The 27,229-nt window shown below is 36.1% G+C and overlaps 1 protein-coding gene across 5 annotated transcripts in view; it reads right to left on the minus strand.

Moving 5' to 3' along the window:
- NPNT (nephronectin) overlaps positions 1 to 27,229 on the minus strand; it is a 77,565-nt gene that overhangs the window by 24,092 nt on the left and 26,244 nt on the right. For 3 of the 5 annotated variants that reach the window (XM_074322760.1, XM_074322759.1, XM_074322762.1), the window contains 7 exons: positions 19,851 to 19,943; positions 15,436 to 15,528; positions 10,979 to 11,098; positions 9,495 to 9,614; positions 7,876 to 8,010; positions 7,444 to 7,566; positions 5,677 to 6,072 (listed from right to left, as the gene is read on the minus strand). In XM_074322760.1, coding sequence (XP_074178861.1) covers positions 5,677 to 6,072; positions 7,444 to 7,566; positions 7,876 to 8,010; positions 9,495 to 9,614; positions 10,979 to 11,098; positions 15,436 to 15,528; positions 19,851 to 19,943 — 1,080 coding nt within the window. The remainder of the gene's footprint in view (positions 1 to 5,676; positions 6,073 to 7,443; positions 7,567 to 7,875; positions 8,011 to 9,494; positions 9,615 to 10,978; positions 11,099 to 15,435; positions 15,529 to 19,850; positions 19,944 to 27,229) is intronic. The other 2 variants (XM_074322775.1, XM_074322767.1) reach the window with 1 other exon arrangement.

The raw sequence follows: 27,229 nt of genomic DNA on the forward strand, positions 1-27,229 counted from the left end.
CATACCCAAAGGGCAGACTGGGTAGGCACCAGAGCACTGCTAAGGCAAATCCTGCTATGTAGGGTCATTCCCTGCATAAAAGCTCCTCCACTATAATCACAGCCAGTCCTCATAACCAAACAGCCTGAGGATCAATCCCTCCTACTGATGTGGAAACAGCAACCAAAGCTCAACTACAACAGGAGCGCATACACAACCCACACAAGGGACATACCTGGAGTACCCAGCTCAGGTGACCAATAGGACAATGCAACTGAGCCCCACAGGACACCTACTACATAAGGCCACTTTACTAAGACAGCAAGATATAGCAGCCATACATAATACTTAAAAACAAACACAGGGAGGCAGCCAAAATGGGGAGACAAAAGAAACATGTCCCAAACAAAAGAACAAAGCAAAGCTATAGAAAAAGAACTAAACAAAGTGGAGACAAGCAATCTATCAGATGCAGAGTTCAAAACACTGTATAAGGCATCTCCATGATCTCAAGAAGAACTTCAACAAAGATGGAGATAAAAAAAGAATCAGTCAGAAATAAAGAATGTAGTCACTGAAATTAAGAATACATTAGAGGGAATCAACAGATTAGATGAAGCAGAGGACTGAATCAGTGTTTTAGAAAATAAGGTAGCAGAAAATACAAAAACAGAACAGCAAAAAGAAAAAAAAATGAGACGAGTTTAAGGGGCCTCTGAGACAACATCAAGAGTACCAACATTCACATCATAGGGGTACCAGAAGGAGAAGAGAGAGAGCAAGGAATTGAAAACCTATTGGGAGAAATAATGATGGAAAACTTCCCTAACCTGGTGAAGTAAATAGATATATAAACCCAGGAAGTGCTGGAGACCCAAACAAGATGAACCCAAAGTAGCCCACACCAAAACATATCAAATTAAAATGCCAAAGGTTAAAGGCAAAGAAAGACTCTGAAAAGCAGCAGGAGAAAAGCAGTTAGTTACCTACTGGGGAACTCCCATAAGACTTTCAGCTGATTTCTCAACAGAAACTTTGCAGGCCAGAAGGGATTGGCAGAAAACATTCAAAGTGGTGAAAAGCAAGGACCTACAACTAAGATTACTCTACCCAGCAAAGCCATCATTTAGAATGGAAGCACTGATAAAGAGCTTCCCAGACAAGAACAAGCTAAAGGAGTTCATTCCCACTAAACTAATATTATAAGGAATCTTAGAGGGACTTCTTTAAGACAGAAAAAAAAAGATAAAAAATATGAATGATACTAGGGCAATAACTACATATCAACAATTACTTTCAATGTAAATGGATTATTAAGTGCTCCAATAAGAAGATAGGGTGGCTCAATGGATTAAAAAACAACAACAACAACAACAACAAAACAAAACCAAAACTAAAAACAATGAGACCCTTACATATGCTGCCTACAAGAGACTCACTTCAGATTGAAAGGCACACACAGACTGAAAGTAAAGGAATGGGAAAAGGTATTTCATGAAAATAGAAATGAAAAAACAAAGAGAAGAGGTGGGTTAGCAATACTTATACCAGACAAAATAGACTTTAAAACAAAGGCTATAACAAGAGACAATGAACCCAGTAATTTCACTTCTGAGTATTTATCCTAAGAAACCCAAAACATTACTTCGAGGGGAAGAATGCATTCATATGTTCATTGCAGCACGGTTTACAATTGCCAAGATGTGGAGGCAGCCATTCTGCCAATGGAAGAATGGATAAAGAGGAAGTGGTACATATATACAATGGAACATTGCTCAGCCATGGAAGGGAATGGATTCTTCCCATCTGCAGAGGCATGGATGGACCTGGAGGGTATTGTGCTGAATGCAGTATGTCAGACAGAGAAAGATAGATGCAATGTGATTTTGCTTATATGTGGAATCTAAAGAACAAAACAAACAAATGAAAACAAACTCATAGATAGAGAACATTTTGATGGTTGCCAGATGGGATGGGGATTGGGGGTGTGGGTGAAAGAAGGGGAAGGGATTAAAAAGTACAAATTGTTACGAAGTAGTCCTGGGGATGTAGGATATACCATAAGTGATACAGTCAATAATATTGTAATAACTATATGGTGTCAGATGGGTACTAGATTTATCAGGGTGATAGATGGGAGGGTTGTTGGGGGACAGGGTGAAAAAGGTGAAGGGATTAAGAAGTACAAAGTAGTAGTTACAGAACAGTCATGGGGATGTAAAGTAAAACATAGGGAATATAGTCAATAATATGGTAATAACTATGTATAATGCCAGGTGGGTATTCGACTAGTTAGGGGGATCACTTCTTAAATTATATAAATGAGTAACCATTATGCTATACATCTGAAATTAAAATAATATGACAACTGTAATTGAAAATTTTTAAAAAGGGAGAAGAAGGTGAAGGGGAATAAGAGGTTCAAAATTCCAGGTTTAAAACAAGTAAGTTTTGGGGATATCATATACAGCCTAGGGAATATAGTCAATAATGTAATAGTGTGGTACGGTATCAGATGGTTGCTAGACTTATCATGGTGATCACTTCTTTAGGGATATAAATGTTCAATGACTATTGTGTATACCTAAAAACAACATAATATTGTATATTAGCTATATTTTAATAAAAATCTTTTAAAATATTTATATAGGACGAAAAACACAGAATTTAAAAATATATAGTTTTAAACAGCAAACAAATAACCTCACAAAATAGTCATTGCGATATAAAGTATAGCATAAGGATATAGTCAATAATATTGTAATGGTGTCAAATGGGTACTAGATTTATCAGGGTGATCACTTTGTAAGTTATATAAATGTCTAATCACTATGTTGTACACCTGAAACTAACATAATATTACACATCAACTGTAATTGAAAAAAAAAATTTTAAAAAGAAATGAGAGGGGAATTTAATTTGGGGGAGGAGTCTCAAAAGGCAGCAATGCTATCTGTGGCATGCAACAGCCTTGGAATAGGATCAAGGTCATTCTTTCCCAGGGCAGGTCTTAAGATCACACTCTTTTAGAATGAGTGCTCTCAAACATCATTGGAACTCCATGTTTCCCCAATTTTATCCTCCTAAATTCTGTTGGCAAACTTCAATGCTATTTTTAACTTATATGAGTGTTGGTATCGAGAAGAATAATGGGAAGAAATGGAGACCTTTATAAAAGAGAAAACATTAAAAGACTTGGAAAGATGTTGAGATCTATGTTAGAGTGACTTTTATATTAAATAGTCAAGTTTTTATAACCCTACCTTAAAGCAACAGAATAATATAACACTATATTTCCTTAAGCACTCGTGAATAAAATTCTATTGTATGATCACAACAAGGTGAATTAAAAAAATAGAGTAAGAAAGAGAGAGACCTCAGACAGAGGGAGAGAGAAGGAGGAGAGGGAGCAAGAAAAGGAGCGAGGATAGAAATTACAAAAATATGCTTTTCAAAAAATGAGATATGCACATATAAAACATATTATTAGAGGTACCATCTAATTCCTATAAAAATATATTTATTGCCCAAAACATACACAATTACAACTACATCAGAATTAGAGACTCTCAATCTCTCTTTAAATGGACAATGCCCTAGAAGAAAAAATTTAATCGAGAGTCACACATATGCAAAAAATAAGCTTTTTCTCTTTCATAAAAAAAAAAAAAAAAAATCACAAACATCAGTGTTTTTTTTCACCTGGTACAAAAGTTACAAAAGTGTTCAATATAAAATAAGCAAAGTTTAGTTCCATCATGGGGCAATGAAAAAAGGAAAACAAAAAAAATAGCAATATCAAAAGGAGAGGAGAAAGGAGTGAATGCAAAGGAGGCTAAGAATAAGCAAAGTGAAACATGACAAATGGAAAAATACAGGGAACAGAGAAGAGTTGTCAAATTGCAAATTTCCATCTGGTAATAAGTGAACAAACTCTTCCTCCTTCAAAACTTGCTTCTTTACCTATAGCCTCTATCTTCACCTCTACCCAATCACCTATGAAAAATCTGGGAGTCTTTAATCTAGCTCCAGTCCGGATCTAACCACCAGTTTACAGGAAAGACAAGGGGTGGCTAGCTAGTTTTTCTCATCAGTCCCTGTCTGAACCCTCCAGTTTATTAGCAGTTTATTGCCAGCTTATTGCATATGCTATGCTGCTGCCTCCTTTTGTGCTTCTGTTGTCGTCTGTTAACTATAATGCCTCCTCTTCTCATCCTTTGTCCCATTTCACTCAGAAAGCTCCTCCACTCCAAATACTCCCTGCCCCAAAACTGAGTAGGTACATCTTCTCTCTACTCCCATGATGTCCTATACCACAGTTATCTTTTGGGTTAGTTACTGTCTTTTCCACCAGATTGTAACCTTTTCTGTTTTATCTTTGCAAGCCCAATGCCTAATATGGGGCCTGACATTCTAAAACGCACTAAAAAATTGTTTATTGATTGAACGAATGGATAAATTAAAAGTTAAATGGCATGTGATATAGAAAGTTCACAGCAAATCAAAACCACAATGAGATGTCATCTCACACCTAGCATCAAAAAAATAAGAGGTAACAGATGTGGCGAAAAGAGAACCTTCATGCACTGTTGGTGGGATTGTCAATTGGTATAACCATGATGCAAAACAGTACGGAGATTCCTCAAAGACGTCAAAAATAGAACTATCATAATGATCCAAGAGTCCTACTTCTGGAAATATAGCCAAAGGAAATGAAAACACTATGTCGAACAGATATCTGCACTCCCATATTCATAGCAGCATTATTTACAATAGCCAAGACATGGAAACAACCTAAGTGTCCATTGATGGATAAATAAAGAAATGTTATACATACACACACACACACACACACACATACACACACACACACACACACAATGGAATATTTTTCACCTATAAAAAGAAAATTCTGCCATTTGCAAGAACATGGATGAACCTCGAGAGTATTATGTTAAGCGAAATATGTCAGATAAGTTAGAAAAAGACAAATACTATATGATCTCATTTATATGTAGAATTAAAAAAAAAAAAAGGAATTCAGAGAAAGAGAGAGCAGATTTTATTTGTGAGATTTGTGTTTACCAGAGGTGCAGGGGTACAGCATTAGGAATAGAGCCAGTGGAAATGTAATGGCTGTGTGCGGTATCAGAGGGATAGTAGATTGGGGGAGGGGGGTTTTCACTGTGTGAGGGATATAAATGATAAATGTCTATTACATTGTTTTGTACACCTGAAACTAATAAAATAATAAATAAATAAATAAAACAAAATAAAGGAAGCAAAAAAATTATAAAATAAAATAAAATAAAGAGGTACAGGGGTGGGGGCTGCAGGAAGGAGGAATTAGATAAAGGTGGTCAAAAAGGTACAAATTTCCAGTTATAAGATAAATACTAGGGATGTAATGTACAACATGATGACTGTAGTTAATATTGATGCATGGTAAATAGGAAAGTCGTTAAGAGAGTAAATCCTAAGAGTTCTCATCATAAGGAAAATCTTTTTCTTTTTTTGTATCTATATGAGATGATGGATGTTAACAAAACTTGTTGTGGTAATCATTTCACAATATATGTAAGTCAAGCCATTATGCTGTACACCTTAAACTTAACACAGTGCTGTATACCAATTATACTGTACCTCAAGAAAACTAGAAAAAACTCAAAAATATGTGCTAACATTTATATGACTTACTGAACACATCTCCTCTGGGTTTCTGGGGATCTGTCTGTATCCTGTTGTCAACTGTAATCCGTCTTGGAGATGTGGTAGCAGCTGGTGCTACAGTCGTCAGTCTTATGGTTGGTCTTTCTGGGGTTGGTGGTGGTGGAGGTGTTCTGAGTTCTGTGGGTGGGGGTGGGGGTGGGGGTGGGGTAGCCCATGTTGTTGGCTTTGGTGTAGGTCTTGCTGTTGGCCTAGAAGTGGGCCTGTTGGTAATGACAGGAGGAATATATGGTGTCTTCAGGGGCCACCTAGTACTTCCGACATCAGGAATCCAATTACTGTGTCCTCCGTCACCTTTTACAATGGTACCATTTCCCTGTGGTACATGAATTGGACCAGAAGGTTCAATCATGACTTTTGGAATATCTAAAGAGGCAAAAGATTTAAATTAGTGTGTAACCATCTCTTCCTAGAAAGTAAAACATCAAATAATAAAAAACAAACACATCAAAATATGTGCAAACTAGGCTTACTTTTCACATTTAGAATGTTCCCCTACTGTAACTCATGCTGGTTTCCAAATAACAAATACATATGTGTATATACATATAGATACAGATATATAGATATAGATATATGATACATATTTATCCTGTGAATGGAAGCAAAAATTATATTGGTGTTTCTGTAATAAGTGTAACTTCAAACACAAAAAAAGTTACAAGTATTTGTAAAGTGGAAACAGCAATGAGATTTTTTTAATGCAATTGTTTTTAAAATGCAATGATTTTTAAATGTGAAAAAAATAGAGAATCTATGTTAAGTGTCCCTATGATACATATATTATAAAATCATCTTTACAATTGTCTAAAGACTAATACTTTTATTTTCCATACTTTATATAAATGTGACTCATGCAAAAACATTTTCCTTAAGTGTTCTACCTATTGTTTTATAGTTAGTTTTCCTTCCTCCTTATTAATTTACACAATAGTTTTTTAAAATAAATTTTCAGTGATCACCAAGACCATCTGTGGAATCTTTTCCCTTGACTATTTTCACCATGAGAAATTAATATTTAATCCGGTACAATATACTGCTGGGGGGAGTATGACTACATGACCCTTCAAAAATCCTTTAATCCCCATGATTTTATGCTCCATGATTTTCAGTAAATGTTTCACTCCAAAAAATTTTTAAATTATCTATTATTACATGAAATGCATGCTAAATTACGGCCCTTGGTTTGTGAAAATTTCATCTTAGAGGGTATTTTTTTCATCTTTATGTAGTAATATAGTCATATACCAAAGAGAAAAAATTCAAAAAGCAAAACAATCCTAAATGTAGAGAAAAATAGATAAACATGGGAATGATTTTTTTAGTAGTAGAATTAGGAGGCATAAAACAGAAGAACAAAAAAAGTATGTTATAGTCAGATTATCCCACCATCATAAAACTAATGCTAATGACAAACAAAATTTATTTCTGATTTTTAAGAAAATTAAATTCCCTGGAGGGCTCTAAAATTTCTTTCTAGCTAAAGCGAAGTTACTGAGATTTTAGTCAAGGAATCAAATGCTTTTAAGAGTAGACTGTATTATTGAGTCTTTAATTTTTCAAAACATCAGAACAAATGATTTTATTATCTGTAGAAAACACAAACTAACATTACAAACTATGAAAATTATACTTCTTTCATAAATTAATCTTGTTCCTTATCTTCCCTAGTAATGGCATTTCAACAATCCTATATTTCCTGCCAGAATTTAGAACTGGGAGACAAGCATTACTCACATACGCAAGTCATTCCATCGCCCTGGTAGCCGTCTTTACATTTACACTTATAGGACCCGTGTATGTTGAAACAGCGAGCAAAGCTGCTGCACTGATACTGACCAAGGGCGCATTCATCTATATCTGCATCAGGAAGTAGGGAAAGAAAGGTTTATTTGGGTGATAAATATGACATAAAAATATATACACAATTTCAAAAAAATGGTGTTTTTTGTTTTTTTTTTTGGAATGTGAAGGTCCATGTAAAATTGGCAGATAAACAGAAGAAATAAAGTGCGTGGGCATCCAGAGCTAGTAGTGGTTGAAATGGATTTCTGTTTGTTTAATGCCAGTACCCTCCTCTGCCCCTGGCACCCCAGTCATCAGCACAATGAAGAGGCCTTTCCGTGCCATAGGAAGAAACAACACAAAGCAATGCCTGGGGTTCATTACCGTGACATTGGTATTTGCCTCCAATGTACATGAGGTCGAAGCCTTTATGACACTTGCAGATGTAACTTCCAAAAGTGTTGACACACTGCCTAAATCTAGGGCAGGAAGCTCTTCCAGTAGCACATTCATCAACGTCTAGAAACATAAGTCAGTTGCATTTTAGGAAGAGCAATAGCATGCTCAGATGAAGTGGATGTTTAAATAAATAACTGCAAACAGTTGCCTGGCACACAGCGACTCATCATGAACTTCATCCAGCTGGTTGCCCCCACAGGCAACATACATTCCACATCTCCAAATTTCAATTCATCTTCCTAACCCAGGCTGCCCTCCTCCTGCACCACAGCTCAGCACATACTGCACCTGTTCCCACCTAGTTGCTTGAACTTAAAACATGAGTCACCCTTGACAACCGTCTTTCCCTTCACCCTAAATCATCAGGCTCAGTTAATTCCACCTCTGAAAGATTATTTGAATTTGTCTCCTGTTCTCTTCACCCACTGCCACCACCCTCATCTCAGCTACCATCTCCCAGGCTACACTGTTAGAAGCCTCCAAACCTACCTTTTCCCAATCTTACCCCCTCCAAAGCATTCCCAGTCACCCACCAAAAAGATTTTACTACAACATAAAATCAGATTAGTACCACATTTAAAACTCTCCTACTCTTTCTACTTGTTTTTTGAATTAAATCCTCATTCCTCACCACGTTCTTGAAGGCCCTGCAATAAACAGCCCCCACTGACCTCACCAGTTGTATCTCAAGCCACCGCCCCTCACAGTCCCACTCTGCTTTAGCCACAGTGGCCCTCTTTCTTTGAAGACCTCAGGCAGATCCCCCTCTCTTTCACTGCAGTGCCTGCACTGTTTCCTCCTGCTTGGCTGATTCTTCGTGTGGCCAAAGGTCCAGGTCTTATGTTAAGGCTTTCCTTGACCATTATTTTCTAAAATAGACCCTTTCTGTTTTTCTCTCTCCTGGTACCTCATATTAAGACTTAGTATTGTTTGTAATTTTATTGGCTACTCATTTCTTTTCTGTCTTCCCCATTAGAATATCAGCTTTGTGAGGACCAAAATCTTGTCAGCTTTGTACATTACTGTACATCCTAGCACTTAGTATGATGCCTCGAATACAGAAAGTTATTGATAAATGTCTGTTGAATCACCGAATATCTCCATTCATTGAGTACCTACTACATGCTAGGTACCATGCTAAGATCTTTCCACACATGAGCTCATTTGATCCTCAGAATGGTTCTATGTGCCATTACTCCAATTTTAAAGATGACAAGACTCAAGCTCAAAGAAAGGAAGTCTCTTGCCTGAGGTTACATAGCAAGTATATGGCAGAGCTAGGTTTGAAACCAAAGCCCAGACTCTTAACTATAATTCTATACTGCCTCTGCCTGAAGCTTCCTCTGGTCCCTCATTTTTAGGAAAACACAATTTACACAGTGCATTCACAGAGAGAAGTCCTCTTCTGAGACAACTGATATCTTCTGAAGGATAGCTAAGTAGCTGATATAAGTAACTGCCTTTTTTTCTTACTTCCATCACCTCTTACTTTCTTCTGTTTCCTATACATGCTACTGACAGAGATGCTTGATTTTACAACTCACCCACACAGGTTCTCCCATCAGGAGCCAGCTGCAGGCCAGGAGAGGGGCATTGGCACCGGATTTGTCCTTTGACGACATCACAGCCATATTGACAGTTCGCCATGGAGCACGTCCGGGCACCTGGAACAAGTGTGACTGGCTGACTCAGAGAACAAACTCTGTAACTGAAATAACTATGGTTTTTCTTTGTCCTGAAATCAGTGACATTGAATCAACAATGAAGACCAAAAGGCCTCAATTATTCAACAGTGTACAGAAAGTAAAAAATAAGGGGAGGAACAGAAAGGCTTTCTCCCCCAGGGGTTCAGAAGTGAACCAGCTCAGTTATCATCTGGGAAAGAACCCTAATGCATTTGAGGAATTAAAAGACAAATGTAAAACTTTATCTCACATGGATGATCTGGAAATTTCTCCAGTGGCCAACGAAAGTGGAGAATAGAGGTATTTTTCCAGATTACTCATGCAAGTGCTGGTCTTAAGTGAAACATCCATGGGACTGTCTCAACCTCACATTAAATTTCTCTAGGGATAGCAGGAGATTTCCAAATGAGTTGTACTATGTTAGCGGATTCTAGTATCACTGCACATGTTACTAAATGTGAACTCACCTCATTCCAAAAAGTTCCATGCTAAATATGCAATACTAAATAAAATTAGCTAGCCTTTATTTTATAAAATGCAGCCCAGTTAGAGATAACTAATAATTAACTGATCGATAATTAGCTAACTTAATTGATAATTCAGTAAAAATTAAAATCAAGTCATCAATTGTTGGATATCATATCAACACAACCTCAATTCAATGTTTAGCCTACAGAGAATTTTAAGGCATTATCCATCTTATAAACATATCCAAATGATAATAGGGAACACCATGCATTTCTTTCTTACAAAGACACACATAAAAATCTACTTTTATGTTACTATAATCATTTACTCTTCTCATTTGAAGTAGTTCTTTTTTTTTTTTTAAGAAAAGGGACATAACTTAGTAGACTGTTATAAAGAAATGTAAAATAAAGTGAAAAGGTGTTTATGAATGGCTTATAATCAATCAACGAGCTTGATGGATTCTCTACCAACAGTTTACTGTCCATCTTTATGGGTAGCACAAAAGTCCTCAAATAATCAGCTAGTGTTCTTTTTCTAGCTGGAATAGCTCTATGCCTAGATAGAAGACAGGGAAAATCATGTCGGGGGAAAAAAAAAACATTAGAAAATACACTAGTTGTGTTATTCTTGTGCTAAGTACCATTTCCAAATCAATTTACCATTGGCACCCATGGTAAAAGAATGCTAACTATCTAAAAGGGGCAACTCTTATTTTGATTTTCAATTCCTCAGGCACACATGTAAGCACACCCTTACACATCCTGTTTAGGAGAGGGGCCTAGGAGGCCGCCTGCATCTGCACACTACCGGAGCACAGCATGAAAGAAATCAAGCCTAAAGCACTTATAAAACAGTTAAGATTCCTGACATACTTGAGCAGGACCCGTCCGGCATAAGCATGTATCCGTTGAGACAGTAGCACTTGTAGCTGCCATAGGTGTTCATGCACCTGTGCTTGCAGGGCCGCGGCTTCAGGCCACACTCGTTTAAGTCTGAAAAGAGTGGAGGTTGAAGGAGAAGAATCACAGAGCTGCAGCACAAGTGTAAACCATTTAAACTACTTCTCTAGAGTGAAAAATGAAGGAGAAAAGTAGGTCGAGCTACGTAACCAGTTGTTTCCCTAAGAGATAGAGCTTGTTCAGCACTGTCTTCATTTGAATGCCAGTTACACTAGGGACCACCAAGAGTTTTCTATCAAAAGTGACCGAAAGCCTTATAACAGTGAGGAGGCTATGAGAGCTTCTGGAGCTTAAAGTATATAGTACATGTGATCTCTGTCCACAAAGGGCAGTTACTAGTAGTTAGAGTACGCTGTGCCTACCTCATTATCCCTAGAAAGAGCATGCTAACTCCTCATCTATCTGACTCCCATGTTCTCAGAAATAGCTGGGTTCCACTAGATTCACTCCTGACATGATCATTTTTTAATTTCTTCCTGTCTCTGTTTAAAGAAGATACTATGTGAGCCTATTTTAGTTTATGGAAAGTATGTGGATTTTAAAACATTAAACTGCTTGGACCTTCCCAAAAGAAAGCTGTATTTTCAAAGAGCTACATGAATTAGCGTGATCATTACTGTCGTTTTTCTTGTTCAATCTTAGGTTCTATACTAATCTCAGGTTAAAGAAGAACCTTCAGTTTCCTACTTTAGTAATGCATTCAAGTCACAGAGAAACTTAAAAAGAAAACAACCCTCCAACATACTTTCATTCATTGGGCAGTTAAGAAGGGCATATGGAAATACTAATGAATAATACATAATGGACTATCATTATGTATTTTAGGATTACTGGTTTAAATATCAGTATGAAATGAATTAATAAATAGCACATTGAGAATTTTCCAACCCAAGTTAAACACTGCCTCAAGTGAACATAAAACTCATAATGACATATAAGCACTGAAATAGTAATGGCCAAAATACAGATTTCATTAAAAAGACATAAGACATGTTTATTTTGTCTGGAACTGCCAGCAGAAGCACTGATTAGCATAATTTAATTATCTATTAATCTATGTCATCAAAACAGAAATATAGATAAATCTAGTGGCAAGTTGTTTTCAAATCTAATCAAATTTAAATCTGACCTGCTCATTTATTAGGAATCTATATAGTTAATTTAATTAAACTACCAAGTTACATTGTTTTTTAAAACCACCAAATAATTATTGCATCTCAAATGTTCTAAATATTTTACTGACTTTCGAACTTAGTAACCTTAACACAACTATAAACAAATCTCTAGCTGTGCAAAGCCCAAGAAGACTAAATAACACACCTTTGTCATCTCCTATGCTTTCTTCAATTTTATGCTTTGTTGTTTCTTGCCTAGTCAAGAGTATTCAAAACAGAATCACATTATATTTCAAAAAAAATTTCCTCTAAGATGGTGCCTTGCAGATCATAGTATCCACAAAAATTTGATTTCTCCATGTTAAATGAAGTAAAATTTTTAAATCAAGGAGGAAAAAGACATTCACTCCATTTTTCATATTCTTCTACCTCATATTTCAATATTTATTAAAAATTAAAGTCAGAGAATCTTTTCTCATGTCCTAGGAGTTGATTATTATTCCTAATATGTCCTTGCAGAGTCACACCTGGCTTTGATAAATCCCTGAATGAGATTATAGTAAATAGTATTTAAATCTGAGTACATTGTTAGAGAAAGGTTTTGAGTTTTAAATATTTCTCTGCACTAAGCAAAAATAAAATTGTACAATACATCAAAACAATAGAGTAAGACTGAATTCTGTATCTCAAGGGAAGGATATTGATGGATATAAAATAAAAATGTGTCAACTAAGGACCCTTAGGTTTGTTTTTAAAGAGCCACAGAAACTTCTGTGGGTTTCCTGATAGGAACTGGTCAGATGTTTATAGCTCCAGAAAGCTCATAAACAAGGAGTATTTATGCTGATGGAAATTTCTTCAGATACTATGACCATGGACTAAAGCTGAGGTCCTGCTGAGGCAGCTCCAGTCCTGGCTGATAAAGGCCACCTTAGGTTTGCTCTGAGAGTTTCCTTGTTCAGGGGCTGCTGGTGGTCTTCGATCCAAATTTATCCTTCCCTTCCCGTGGGAAAAAGCACTTTGGAGTTAAGAATCATAAAATTGAAAGAAAATGAAAAATTAATAAGATGTCATAATGCCAAAAGAACCTGGGAATCACTCTGTGACACAATATGGAAAAGGAAATAAACAAGCAGCATTCAATGGGTAGAGATATTTGTTGGCTATTTTACTGTCATTGACACATAAATATCCAAATACACTGGAAGCAATTTGAGAAGGCCATACTCTACCAGCTGCTGATGGGGCGATTGACTTTCCCTGACAGTGGGCTAGCGTTGACGTGCCCAGTGACTGCCATCATTGCCCCATCTGCCACAGGCAGGTGGCACCTCAAAACTTCCCAATGACCCTTAAAAAACCCACTGCAGAAATTAAGAAACAGGAGTCTATAAGAATCCATAATTATCAGTATTTACCAAATATCAGACTTCTGCTAAAGCAGGGGTCTTCAGAAGATTTAAAGGATCTGGTATCCTCGTGATGAACTTCTTTTTTCCTCAATTTTCTTCAGGGTTTCTAGTCTATGATTTGTGTACCTTATTTTCTTATTGACACAATGCCTTATAAAACGGAGTTAATATTGGCTGATTCCAAAATGTCTTGGACTACAGAACTAGTAACTCTTGTGTTGCTAGCAAATTAAGTCAGAGATACAAAAATGATGCTTCCAATTTATAGTAAATGCTCCTATAATAAGTGGAACAATGTGAAGAACATGAAAAGTCTCCTGATCATACTTTGTCAAGTTAATCTTACAAGTTGATAAAAGAACCCAGGAAAGAAACGTTTTTGGTGTTTTGTCTTAAATTTACTTTAATCTTGCTCTTTCTCTAGAAGTTTATAACGTAATATAAACTATAAGATAATAAAACATTTAATAAATTCTATCATGTATCTGTCTTACCACACAAAGAACAGAACTTTACAATTAAACTACTTACATTCAAATGCTTTCACTATTAAGTATATATTCTTAAACAGCATCTATAAGCCAGGAGTATATTTAAGCAGGTTGGTGGATTCAGGAGCTTGGGAGGGAGGGGGGAGGGAGAAAGGAGCTGGTCCAGAACATAAATGCAAGCTGCACAGCATTGTCATTACACTTCAGGAAACAAAAGAACTAGAAATTGTATCAGCATGCAGACACTGAAAAGTAGCTTGAAAACCTGGAAGAGATTCATTGAATAAAGGAACCCAATGGATTTTTTAAAGGAAAATCATCTTTCATTTGTTTAATGCACTTGGACTTTTTTCCTTTGAGGCTTAAACTGGGCAATGTCTCAGAAGTCTAAGGCTTTACATGTTATCTGACTAAAGTGGAGGTTATAGGCAAACAGATGCCAATATGTCAACTGCCATAACGTTTATCCTTTAAAAACAACAATGACATCAACGACTCTGAAATTAATAGTACTGCCCTAATTCTTTGTTCAGATGTACAAACGCATTAAGTTCCCTATCAGCAGAGACAGTAACTAATAATTTTAACATTTTTAATTATGTCATTCTAAGTTCCTAAATCATTGGGTGAGGGATAGTCATTTAGAAGAATTGCAAAATCATGCTGCCACCTAAGTTCTCTACAAAACTTTTCAGCATAATGAAGACTCTTATTTTTAGTGTTTCTATTCTCACACCAACCCTGCAGGCAAATAGGGTAGGAATTACTCTCCTCTTTTTACTAATTGTTTTTGCTAAAACCCAGACACATTAAATGACTTGCTCACAATCACGTGCCTACTTAAGGGCTGTACTGGAACCAGAACTTAGAATTTCTAATATTACAAATTGTACACTAAAGAAGGAAGCTAACATATGGTTTCATTTCCAGGTAACCTTAAACGCTACACCCTCAATATAGTGGTCGAGGACTTGATTACTTCTAAAATCTACTTAGTAAAAGCCATTAAAACCCCGCCAATCTCAGTGGCTTCGGAATTCCTGACTACCTACATATGAAAACGGAAGTTATTTCGGTATCTGATTTTTTTTTTTTTTAACACATTCTGAAACCCAGAGAAGAAGAAGAAAAGCAATGACACTTGATGCAGTGAAAGGACAGCAGAGGCTCTAGGCTTTTCAGAGCACAGAGAACCAGCACCAGGAGACAAGTCCTGCTGCTCATTCCATGTGCTCAGGATGCTGAGGCTGGGCACTTCTGGGGCTTGTCTTAGAACATTTGCAACCAGTGACATAACTGCAGGAAGCCGTGCAAGTGGGAGGAGCAGACCTCCTGAGATAACGCACGCTCACCCCTTGAAGGTAAACTTGTGGCTTGATGATCCAGGGGTTGGAAAAGAGGCTGTTCACTGCCTTGGTCAAGAGGAGTTGGGTAGAAGTGCTCGTCTTCACACCAGGAAGAAGGTAATAAGAGTCAACTTTGAACTGATGTCATTTTTAGCCCTGAAAATCTTTATAAGTATATATTAAACAATGACATAAAGTTGGTGGAGTTCAAAAAGAATCCTTTAGATACTTTACAAAAATTACTTTCTAGTTCTTCACTTTCTTTGTTTTCTAAATTCTTGTTTTCCTTAAAACTTATTACTGTCATCTTTCTTCCCAAAAACATCATTATAAGTTAACAATCCATCATGCTCCCACCAATTTAAAAAAAAAAAAAAAAGAAATGGTCATTTTTAAAAGCATGGTTTTAGTTATCAACAAAGACAGAAAACTGGAAAAGAAAACCAGATTATACAAGTATTGGTTACAATCAGTGTGCTCTGTTTAAGGATACTGAGGTCTTAAATGACCAACTTAAGACTGTTTCCTTATTAAATGTCATGCAATAGTTTAAAATGCTCCAAAATTATGCACAAAGTTATGATTTGCTTAAAGACCTTATTTAAATAAATAGCATAATCAATATTTTCTTTCAAATGTAAGAACTTATGTTACATTTAGGTCACATTTAATTAGAATATATTTCAGAAGTTTTCTGCAAAAAATGGTAACTGTTCCCATTACTATTTTACCAAAATACTATAAGATGGGTGAGATTCAAAAATGGAGAGTCAAAAAGGCAATCACATCCTGTTTCATGACATATATTAATATGTCTTGATATATTATCATGTTATTAATAGTTAAACTTCCAAATTAAATGAAGATTGGTTTCTGGGATTGAAATCATACATCCTTCAAAAGGTAAGGATATAAGAAACTACCTTAATATTAGGGTTAAAGCACTTAGGCTGTTGTGCTAAGGAAAGCAATCAACTCTCAGATTTAACTAGTCCACCAAAGTTTACTGTCTGGTTCTGTGCTATAAGACTCTGATTCTTTTCTTGGGATAAAGAATTCAACACATGAAACACATTAGTAATTGATGTTTACAAATTGTTTCTTCTGAAATTATTATAAAGCACACTGTGAATTCAAAAGAATACCTTTCATTCCTAAAAATATGCAATGATATGATATATTACATGCTAAAAATCATTCCCTAATGGGAAAGTTATAAAAAGATTATCTATAATAGTATCCTTTTTTGGCTCAGGGAAAAGGAGACTTGTATGGGTACAGAGACTCAAAGAGGGGGAAACTATGCATGAAAAAATTACAAGGAAAAGTAAGACGGAAAAAAGCAAATCTTGCCAGAGTTTAGGTTAGAACTTCATCTACCATGAAAGGTACCATGTACCTTATAGAATATGATAATGACCAGTCTAAGTCTATGATTCTATACGTGATCCAGCTATAGCAAATCCAGAAAATGACTCAGGGGGAAGAGCAAGCCTCCAACAGCAGATTAAACTAATCTTGTGACAGTCTGTTAAATTAAGCCAGTTCCAAAGTGGGCTTGCCCTGCTATTCTGGCTGCTCCCCAGACAGCTCTAAAAGTACTCTTAAGCGCTTGTCATTTACTCAAGCTGTTCACTCAGCCAAGCAAGTTTCCAAGGGGTGAGTTCTTAAAGCACACAGTTTGCAACAAAATCTTTAGCAGATACTTGCCTTATACCCTACTTTTAATCAAAAGCTAATTTCCAGCTCTGTGAAATTATTTCAAGGTACCTCTTCTTGACAGTTCCATCCTTAAGGAAAAAGAAACCTGTTTAATTCCCCATATCTCTGAGGTGTGTTTTCCACTTTGTTAAAATGCACAGTCCCAGTAAAGGGTAAGTTAATTTGATATGTAGCAGATACAGACAATTTGCTCTAACAACATTTCCAGGGGGTATCTCAGAGTTCTCCCATTTAGTCAGCTCACTCATGGCAGCCGCTCTCACCATCCATGGATTCAAACACTGACTGTCTAAGGTACCAGAGGACTCCATGGAATGCTTTCAAGCTCCTCGAACTTTTAGGACTAAGAGCCATTGTGTGGAAGTCATTCACTTAGTAATTATTTAATGTGAACTAATCATGTGCAAGTCACTTTAATAATAGTTTTCAGGAACCCAGAAATCAGAGAGGCACCACAAAGGTTTCCTGCTCTCAAAGAATATAGAGCTTTCCATCAGGCACTTGCCAAATTGCTTTTCTGGTAAGGAAGGCAACAAGAGAGATGATTAAAACAAATAGGTTTACTGTAAGCTGGAATTTTATATTCATGATTGGATTTGAAATGACATTTTCAGTGTCAGCGCTATTTTTGCAGGTGTAAAATTCCATTTTGCTACTAATGAAATCCTCTTCTCCCTAAGGAATATAGTTTTAGGAGGCAAGATTTCAACTCAGTATATTTCTATTTTTCTTTGGAGACTCAGATATGTATTATAGAAAAAAGTACTTGGTAAACTGGTTTTTTGAAAATAACAGATACCCAGAGATGAATCCTTGTTCCAATAACAGCTTTAGTATCTTTGAAGCATATTAAAGTCGATGCAGCTCCTGCAAATCAATTTAAATGAATTTCTCTGCAATCTCAACAGTAGCTTCTTTCAATAATCTTCTTTGTATAAATTCCTGGCAACAGGACAACAAGTTTTATGGTGCTGACATATTAATGAAACCTCTGATGGTTTATGTTCATTGTTTAAAAAAAAAAAAAAAAAAGAAGCATGCTGGGACTCTAAGATGAACACTGATAACTCAATAATCAGAACCGAACATGCTGCTACTTGAGAACTTAGACTAAAGAAGGAAAATCAAATGGATTTTTTAAAAGAGTAAACTGAGATAATAAGAACCCCACTTATTTGAAAAATACTAGCCAAGTATTTTAGGTAAATTCCAACTTAAAAAATATTATTACAAAAGAATTGTACACCTGAAATCTATGTAACTTTACTAACAATTGTCACCCCAATAAACTTTAATTTGGGAAAAAAAAAAAAAGAAGAAAAGAAGTACTGGGAAAAAAATCAGTTACAATCAAGTAGCAGATAATCTAGAACACACTTTAGAATAAGAGCTTGTCCTACCATTGGATATGTCACGTTTTACTAGCATGAATTTCATCTGATAGTACAGAAACAATCAGATGTACTTTCAAACATCAGTGTTCTGAATTGTTGTGACAACTATGTCTACAAATCACAAGTTTACATCACACGCCTCAAGGAGTATCAGATATTGAAGAATAAGAATATTTGAATAATATCATTTCTGTACCAGATGAGGCCAAGTAAGTATCTGTGAGGCAGTCAGACTCCTAATAATTGTTTCATGTAAATGATAAGGAGCATTGCTTTTAGAAATAAGTAAAAAACCTTGTTTATCCTTGTATATTTTAGGCGAAACCTAATCGTAGCTTTTCTTTACTTCTGTTTTTTGTTTACTCCTAATAGAAGAAAGTTTTGGGTTAAAATTAATTAAAAAGACAAGCCTTGTCAGACTTGTTAGCATGTGTCAGAGGATCACATTTCCAATATGTTCTTCATCTAAAACTAAACTGGTAGAAAAAAACATGAATTATATAGATAATAGCTCTAAGTTGACCTAGTACATCTTTTAGCAACTAATTTTATGAACTTGGACAAGACACTTAACATCCCTGATATTTCTTCAAATGAAAAATGAAATAATACATTATTATTATATGTTATTTAAAACTTTTAATGTTATTTGAAACTTAATTATAAATAACATTCTACATCCTAATGTTGTAATGATGAAAATAGATTTTACATATAACATACCTGGGGCACTGTGAGTACTAAATAAATGTTTGCTTTTATAAGCAACTGATGCCAATTAAAAATAACTTGCTAATCAAAATTGTCACTTCTCAGAGGAACATTGCAAACTGGTCAACAGTTGAAGGGAATTTAACCACAAAATCGAAGGTCTCACTTTGAACGGACCTCAAAATTTCAAGTCAAGCTTCCTACCTGACTTTGAATATTAAAATATTTTCACCTAACCAGGTCTTAGTAGGCTCACAATTTGCCAAGGCTTCCCTACTACGTGGTTAGTGGATGAACAAGGAGAAGCAGAATGTAAGGCTTCTAACATTACTGATGCTGCGATTCGCTTCTCCAGTATACATTTTAATTATCAGCAGTGAATACAAATAAGAGGATGGAATTTTTTTAACTGCCCTCTGATGAAATATATTTTAAAAGATGAAACATTATTATATTTTTTTAATGTGTCAGCTAACGGCAGCTCACATGTGTGGAACAATAGTTATGGAAGAGTTGGGCATGAGAACTTAAAATTGTGCTATCACGCAGGAACAGAGGGAGCTCATGATTGTTTGTGTCACATTGTTTCCCTACCTTGATTGCAGGTTTTTCCGGCATATCCAGGATGACACTTGCACTTGTTTGGTCCGATACATTCACCATGTTTGCACTGTGGCTGGCACACAGCTGTGAAAAGAGGATAGCGTGCGTTATTTCCATGTCAGCAGCACATCAACCATATAGTATCAACGTCATGTATTAGCTTCATACTAAAAGAATAACCTAAGAATTTACAAGACAGTAGCAGAAATATCCAAAATCACTGTTTTGGAGTGGTAAGCACTGTCTAGGCTACACTTTCTCACACAGACACACACACGTTATATATGTGTGTGCGCGTCATTTGGGGCTGGAAAATTTGCTAAACTTGAGGACAATACCCAAATAGTCAAGAAGAATATGTAAGACTATGCATAAACACAACTGATATTGGTCAACAGTTATCACTTTACAATAACCTACACCTATAATTTCAAATTCATTCTCTCAAATACACTTCAAAAAAGTTGTTCTTAATCCGAAGATATCGGTTATGTATGAACTCCAGATAAATTTCCAGTTAAATAATGAAATACTTATTTTACTGGAAATGGTATTTCTAAGTATTAAATGATTCAAAAAGAAATAAAAATGAAAACGATATTTTTGGAACTTCAGCATAAGAATACCTCTGTCATCTTGCTCTTTTTTAATCTTAGGTGCATTGCATTGCTCATCAATCTATAATGGCTTTTCTGTGATCTATCACAGCAAACAGAAAGTTCTATTTTACACTGACTATCTTCCATCAACTGAGTTTGTCTTCCCTCATGACCCCAAAGAATGGTAAAATCATTCCTCAAATCTTTTCATAGTCTTTGATTTTTGCCAAAATACTGGTTACAATTTATTCTTTTTATTCTACATCAGTGACTCTCAGTTGGGGGTATTTTTGCCTTCTATGGGACACTTGGCATAAATGGAGACATTTTGGTTGTCACACTGAGACATTTGGTTTCGATGCTACTGGCATCTAGTGGATAAGAATACAGGGATGCTGCTAAACATCCTACAATGCTCAGATGCCCCTCCCCCAAAAAAACAAATTATCCAGACCAAAATGTGATAGGGCACATTGAGAAACCATGCTCTGTACCAAATATGTGTATGGTGCGGTGCCAGTTACTAAAATAGATGAACAATCATTGTCTAGAGGGGTCAATGGTCTCAAAGAGATTACAGTCTAGACAAAGAGACAAAATAATCTTTAATTCAAGACAACACTTATTTGTGAGCAAAATGTGTGGCATGTGTGGAATTTGTGGAGAAATTATCACACAAGCATATCCACGTACATTTATACAGAAAGCCTTACAGAACAGACTTGAGTTGGATCTTGAAGCATGGGTAGACAGAAAAGGGAGAATACTATTTACAGTAATAACTATGTAGCAAAACAGACCATAATTTATTTAGGAGACAATGAGGAGCCTTTTCAAGCTAAAGAAATGGGTAAATGCTGATGGAAGAGTGAGAAGTAGACAATCACAGGTGAGTGGTATCAGATAACGATGCTCCCTCAATTTCAGACTGAGGAATACACACTTTATCTATAGGAAATGGAAAGTTTATCACCATCAGGAAAATTACCTGATAAAAATCAAAATTCTGGGAATATTAGCCTGGTGATGATATATAGGATGAACTGGAGAGTCTAGTTGACATGAGGAAAGCATGCTTTGTGTTTGCGACAAGAAGAGACCAGCTTCAGGAACCACTGAGTGAACAGCTGAAACATTTGAAGACCAAAGGGAATGGGGTCGACAATGACCCTGAATTCTCAAGTTCCTGACTACTGCTTCTTCCCATATCAGCCCTGGCTGTTCTCCATTCTGGGATGTGCTCCCAGTTTCTGACAATTCTCAAAACATTGTTTCCTTCAAAATCCTAATATTCCTGAGAAACTGATGTGCATGTTACTTTTGGTATTTTCTCCATATCCTCACTCAACTCGCACTAGCCCTTCCCTCCCGTGGTATTCCACGGGCTTATTTCCCATTAGACTTTCAGGTCTTTCCTGCCTGTTTATTTGTCCCTTCAACTGGACCCTGTGCCACTACTAATCCTTAGACAGAGCTGCTCAGTAGGTAGTTAAAAAGCTTGCAGAAGTAAAAGATGAGCAGAGTGGAAAGTATAAATGACAGAGAAATGTGCTTGGACATTTTTTGAAATCTGATTTAGACATGGCATGAAATTCAAAGGGAAGCAATTTTGTTCAGATCCTTAAGAAGAAATGAACTATCTAGGAGGGACTTCCAATATTATTTTTCAGTCAGTTGTACACCCGGTAGATGGTTTATATGCAGTTTTAAAACAAGTCCCAGGAATAAGCCATTCTTTACGTAATTTTCAGGTCCCATCACCAAGAAGAGCAAGTTAAACATAACATTTTTTAATCTTAAAAAAAATGCTCCATATGTCTTAACAATTATACTATATAAGTACAACTTTAATGAATCAAGTATCACTGAGGCACCCAGAGTGCCATACTTAAAAAGAAAAAATAAACACCTCAAAATCACTAAATATCAGTCAAGGCAATCACCTCCCAAAATAAATGGAATTTAAAAATATTTCTAAAAACATGAAAAAGTTTCTTTAGAAGAGGACAGTTTATTAAATAATTAAACCCCAGCCTGAGGTCATATTGCCTTTTGACCCCCTGACCAGCTTGGTGACGTCCATTTATAGCACTTTCAGGTGCTTTACAGGAACAAACGTTTTTATTGTCCCCCTCCCTTTCTCTTTGTTTGTTCTCAGTGGAGTGTCCTCATCTTGGGCACATCAAATGCACACATTCCATGAGATCAAGGCTGTTAATGTTTCCTCCATGTTTAGAGAGTCAGTATTGTCAAACTGCTGTTTGCACTTCTAGACTGCTCACTGAAGTAACTAACCCACGACCTCCATACGAGCCAACAGTTATTAAATGGGACAGGATACTCAGAATGCTCATATAACTAATGTTTTTCTCTTACCAAAAGAAAACTCTGAAAAATGTTACACAAAAGTACTTTCTCCTATTTCCTTGCTGGGTTAAGTCTGCAATAGAATTCAATAAACATGTATTGAGCATTTGTTATATACAATGTATTATATGAGTCAAGTGTTTGGGGGGAGTGAGAGTCTCAGAAGATACAAAAAATAACTGTGAAACTATATTGACTTAACAAGGGCTATGATAGAGAGATGAGATGAAAGAAGAAAGGTGTGTGTGGCAGGGTGGGGCAGATGATAACTGACTGCAAGTTCTAGAAAGGCCTCCTGTAGGAAATGTGATCTGAGCAGCGCCTAACAGGTAAGAAGCAGAGACATTGAGATGGGAGACAAAGCCTTTGAGAACATAAGCAAAGTACGGGGGAAGAACAATGAAAACAGTTTTCTGTGAGTGCCAAGTGTTCTAGTGGAGCTGCCACGCGAAGGGCTTATAACAAATGAGATCAAAAGACAGGCTAGGGCAAGTCATAAATGGCAGGTACTGCTGGGTGCTTACTAGTAACTGTTTTTCCCTTCCTCTTAAATATACAATCATTTTTTGTTTTTGTTTTTTGAGTGGGGAATGAGTCAGCAATGGAAACTACCAGTTCCTTATCCTCCGTGGTAGATATGAGTAGCCAAGCAACTAAATTCTGGACAATTACATGTGAGCAGAAGTTATTGGGTGGGACATTTGCAATGCTACTTAGAAAGATCCTAACTATTATGCTTCGTCTGTCTTCTTGAGGAATATAGAAGTCATGGAGAACTACAAAGGCCACTTTGGGACCATAATCTTGAGAATGATAAAGAGGGCAGAGCAAGAAGTCATAATATTAACGCTACATTGTCATCCCAGCAATTTAGAGCACTATTCTTTGTGTCACTGTTGCTTGCAGCCAAATACAATTCCTAACTGACTATCCTTGAGCGCAAGGCTGTGGAATCTGGACTTAATGTGTGTTCATTATCAAGCCAGCAAATGTCTTCTTTGGATACATCCTTAGCATAGAAATGTTATAAGCAGATCCCAGTAAAGAAATACAATTTGTGAAATTTTGTTTTTACCTACAATACCATGTAACTATAAAAGTGTCTAAAAAACTTCATTTCTATACCTAAAGAATTAGATTAGAAAATACATCTTGAGATGAGAGAAAAAAATGATTCCCAACTTCTACGTAAGCTGGTTCACCATTTGATAGCCTACTCCACTGTAATAGGAGCTCTCAGTAGTCAGCACACATCAACCTTTACAGCCTGCTGTGGCTAGCAGGTCAGGAAAAATAAAAATAGATAGATAAATTAGATAAATAGAAAGGATTAGTGGTCCATTTTAGAATGGTCTAGAAATATCAAAAACAGATGAGACACTTGATTTAGAGGAAATGATGCATCTGTGGTTGGTACAGGTTCATCAGAAAAAGCAGCATCGCTGCTCTGACCTTCCTGTGGATCAGGGACAAGAATTTTAGGCCATTTTTGATAGTCCACTGTCCTCTGACATCACATATGGGTTAGCAGCTCAATACATAAAAGTCAGGTGAGGATCACAGATAGTCTGTGAATGAATGACAGATTTTTTACCCCGAAATTGGATGCCAGAATTAAACCCAAAGAGGTAAATCACACTCAAAATTTACTCCCTCACATTCCTGCAGTATAATCTCCAAAGTGCCCTTAAAATAACCCCGAAGTCATTACTTCAACTAGAAAAAGAAACAAGTTTCAACTGGTAAAGCAAACATAGCTCTTTAATGTCACACATCTAAGCCTCTTCTGTTTACAATCTAATAAAATTTTATTCTTAAAAATTCATCCTAATGGATGTAACTTGGGTTCTGAGAGTTGGACAAGGTATTCTGAAGCTTATAGTGAATTATAAAATGTTAGGGGAAAATTAAACTCCCACAGCAAAGTTCTATATAATATTTCTTATGTAAACTAATCACACTGGGAGTCAAGTGCCAATATTTGAATAAATAAGGCATTTTGAGATGCCCAAGCAGATGGTGGCTCTGGAGAGTGACAAGGGAAAAACCAACTCAACCCCAGTTGTTAGTAACTGGAGAAGAACTGTCTTAATGTAAATAAGATTGTCTTTAGAATCCTAAGAATCATTTGTAATTTTTGCAATCTACACCATGTTGCCATTCAGACATGGCACAACTAAAAGCAAAACAAAGAGGACTATCTTCCAGGAAACCCTGTTTCCCTGAAAATAAGACCTAGCCGTACAATCAGCTCTAATGTGTCTTTTGGAGCAAAAATTAATATAAGACCCGGTCTTATTTTACTATAAGAGCTGATTGTACGGCCAGGTATTATTTTCAGGGAAGCACGATATGTAATTTAGAAACAAAGGTGACACAGACATATGCAAGGGAAGGGCAGAAAAATGAATGCATACAAAATTGGGAGAGTTCAGAGAGCTCTCATTGTATCTAACAAGTTTTAGAGAACTCAGATATGGACAAACTTGTCTGAGGCAAACAGGAGTATACAGTGAGGAATATCTTTTTCAAAGAGCAATTGGCAGCAATTGGAAGACAGAAAGTTGCTAAAAAGAATCATGAAACAACCCATTGCTGTATTAATGGAAACTGGAAGGAATGGAGGCAGAATTTTATAAGTCTCCACTGCAAAGGGCCTTTAGCCACTCCATATCATAGGTACAGCAAAAGCCAGAGGAAAAATATCCTACAGATTCCAAGATTTCGAGAGGAAAAAAAACTCTCCAGCTTTCCTAATATCCTGTATTCTAGTGTTGATTATTGTATTTTCAAATCTGAATTCCTGCTGCAGTAAAAACTGAAATAAAAGTGTCTCTGACTGTTATCACTATAAAATATTATCCATTAAATGCTCTCATGAATACAAAACCATTTTATACAACTGGTTAAATGTATTCTCACGATATCCATATAAGGCAGGCTATAGACCGACATTATCCTCATTTTACTAGCAGACAAGTGAAAACACAGAAGGTGAAGTGACTTGCCTGATTTCAGTAAAAATTTCTTATCCCAGTTCCATGGTCAATCCACTAGCAATTCTAATGTTCAGGAAAAGGCCCGAAAGCCCAGCATTTTGAGTGCATTAGAAGGGAGGAGAGTGAGACTATAGTAAAACACTTAGCAGGAAAGGATGAGAGGGGTAGAGAATATCAACAGTAATTAGAGGCATAAAAGTATTTAAGTTACATTTCCAGGAAGGAAAAGTTGCAGTTCAGAATGCAATGTATAATTTTAAGAAAATTAAAGTAAACTTGCCAGAATATTTTAACATAAATGCCTTGCTTGTTTTGTACTGATCCCGGATTCTGAACCATTACTGTAGTATAGAATTGTTATCTCTTCTGAGGCATTGCTACATCTATGCTTTTTTCTCTCTCTCACAGTTTATCCAGCATCATTTTTATATAGAATTTAAACTATTTTTGAACTATATTCAAATATTAAGTCAACCAACTGATTGATAATTTAGAACACAGAGTTAAAATAAATAAGAATTTTTGGTCTATATAATGTTGTCTCCCAAGAGCTCTCTGACAACTTACTTCATTTTTATCTTTGGGAACATTCAATTCAGACATATTTCCTATTTCATCTCTCACTATTTACCCTTTAATTCCTGAAGTAGTCCAAAGAAATTAAGTGCCTGTATCTACATCTCTGTATCTCAAGCCAATTTTTATTTATCATAAATAAACACCATCCCTTCCCACTGAAAAGTCTTCTTCTGAAGAGTGTTGTCATTTTCAGTGGACTTGGAATTTTTTTGTTGTTGTTTCCATTGTGATATGAGTGGAATCTAGATTAATGCCAAATGAGACTTTAAAAACACAGAAGAAAATGTTACTATTAATTTGGAAGTGTGAAGTAGGTTGTTTGTTTGTTTAAGTAGGTAAACAGTAGGAAGCAATGAGCACACCTAACACCTAGATCTTAGTTTCTAAATACTATTCCACAATAAACGGAATCAGGGCAAGGTCTGGGATATTCTGTTATGATAAAAAGCAAGGATTAATTCAAAGAATGATGAACACATGTGTAAAAGACATAGGAATTGGCTTGGAGGTGTTCCACTGGCCAAATTTGGGATAATGTGAGTGCCAAGAAGAATAAGGATGGTAACTGATCACTGAATCCTAAGAGAATCCATGGGTCCAAAGTGATTCCAAAAAGAAGAGGACCAAGTTTCTCTTACAGAAGAATGCCAGTGAACATGCAGAACGAAAGATACAATGTGAAAAACACAATTTTACAACCACCACTGAAATAATTTGACAAAAAAATTATCCACAGATGTTTAAATTTTCAGTGGTTGGAAGTTGGCTAGGGAACAGGATATTCAAACAGTTTGAATCACCTCACAGATTATTTACTAATTAAAAA

This window comes from Rhinolophus sinicus, linkage group LG02, assembly GCF_036562045.2.
Source record: "Rhinolophus sinicus isolate RSC01 linkage group LG02, ASM3656204v1, whole genome shotgun sequence".
NCBI lineage: Eukaryota > Metazoa > Chordata > Mammalia > Chiroptera > Rhinolophidae > Rhinolophus > Rhinolophus sinicus.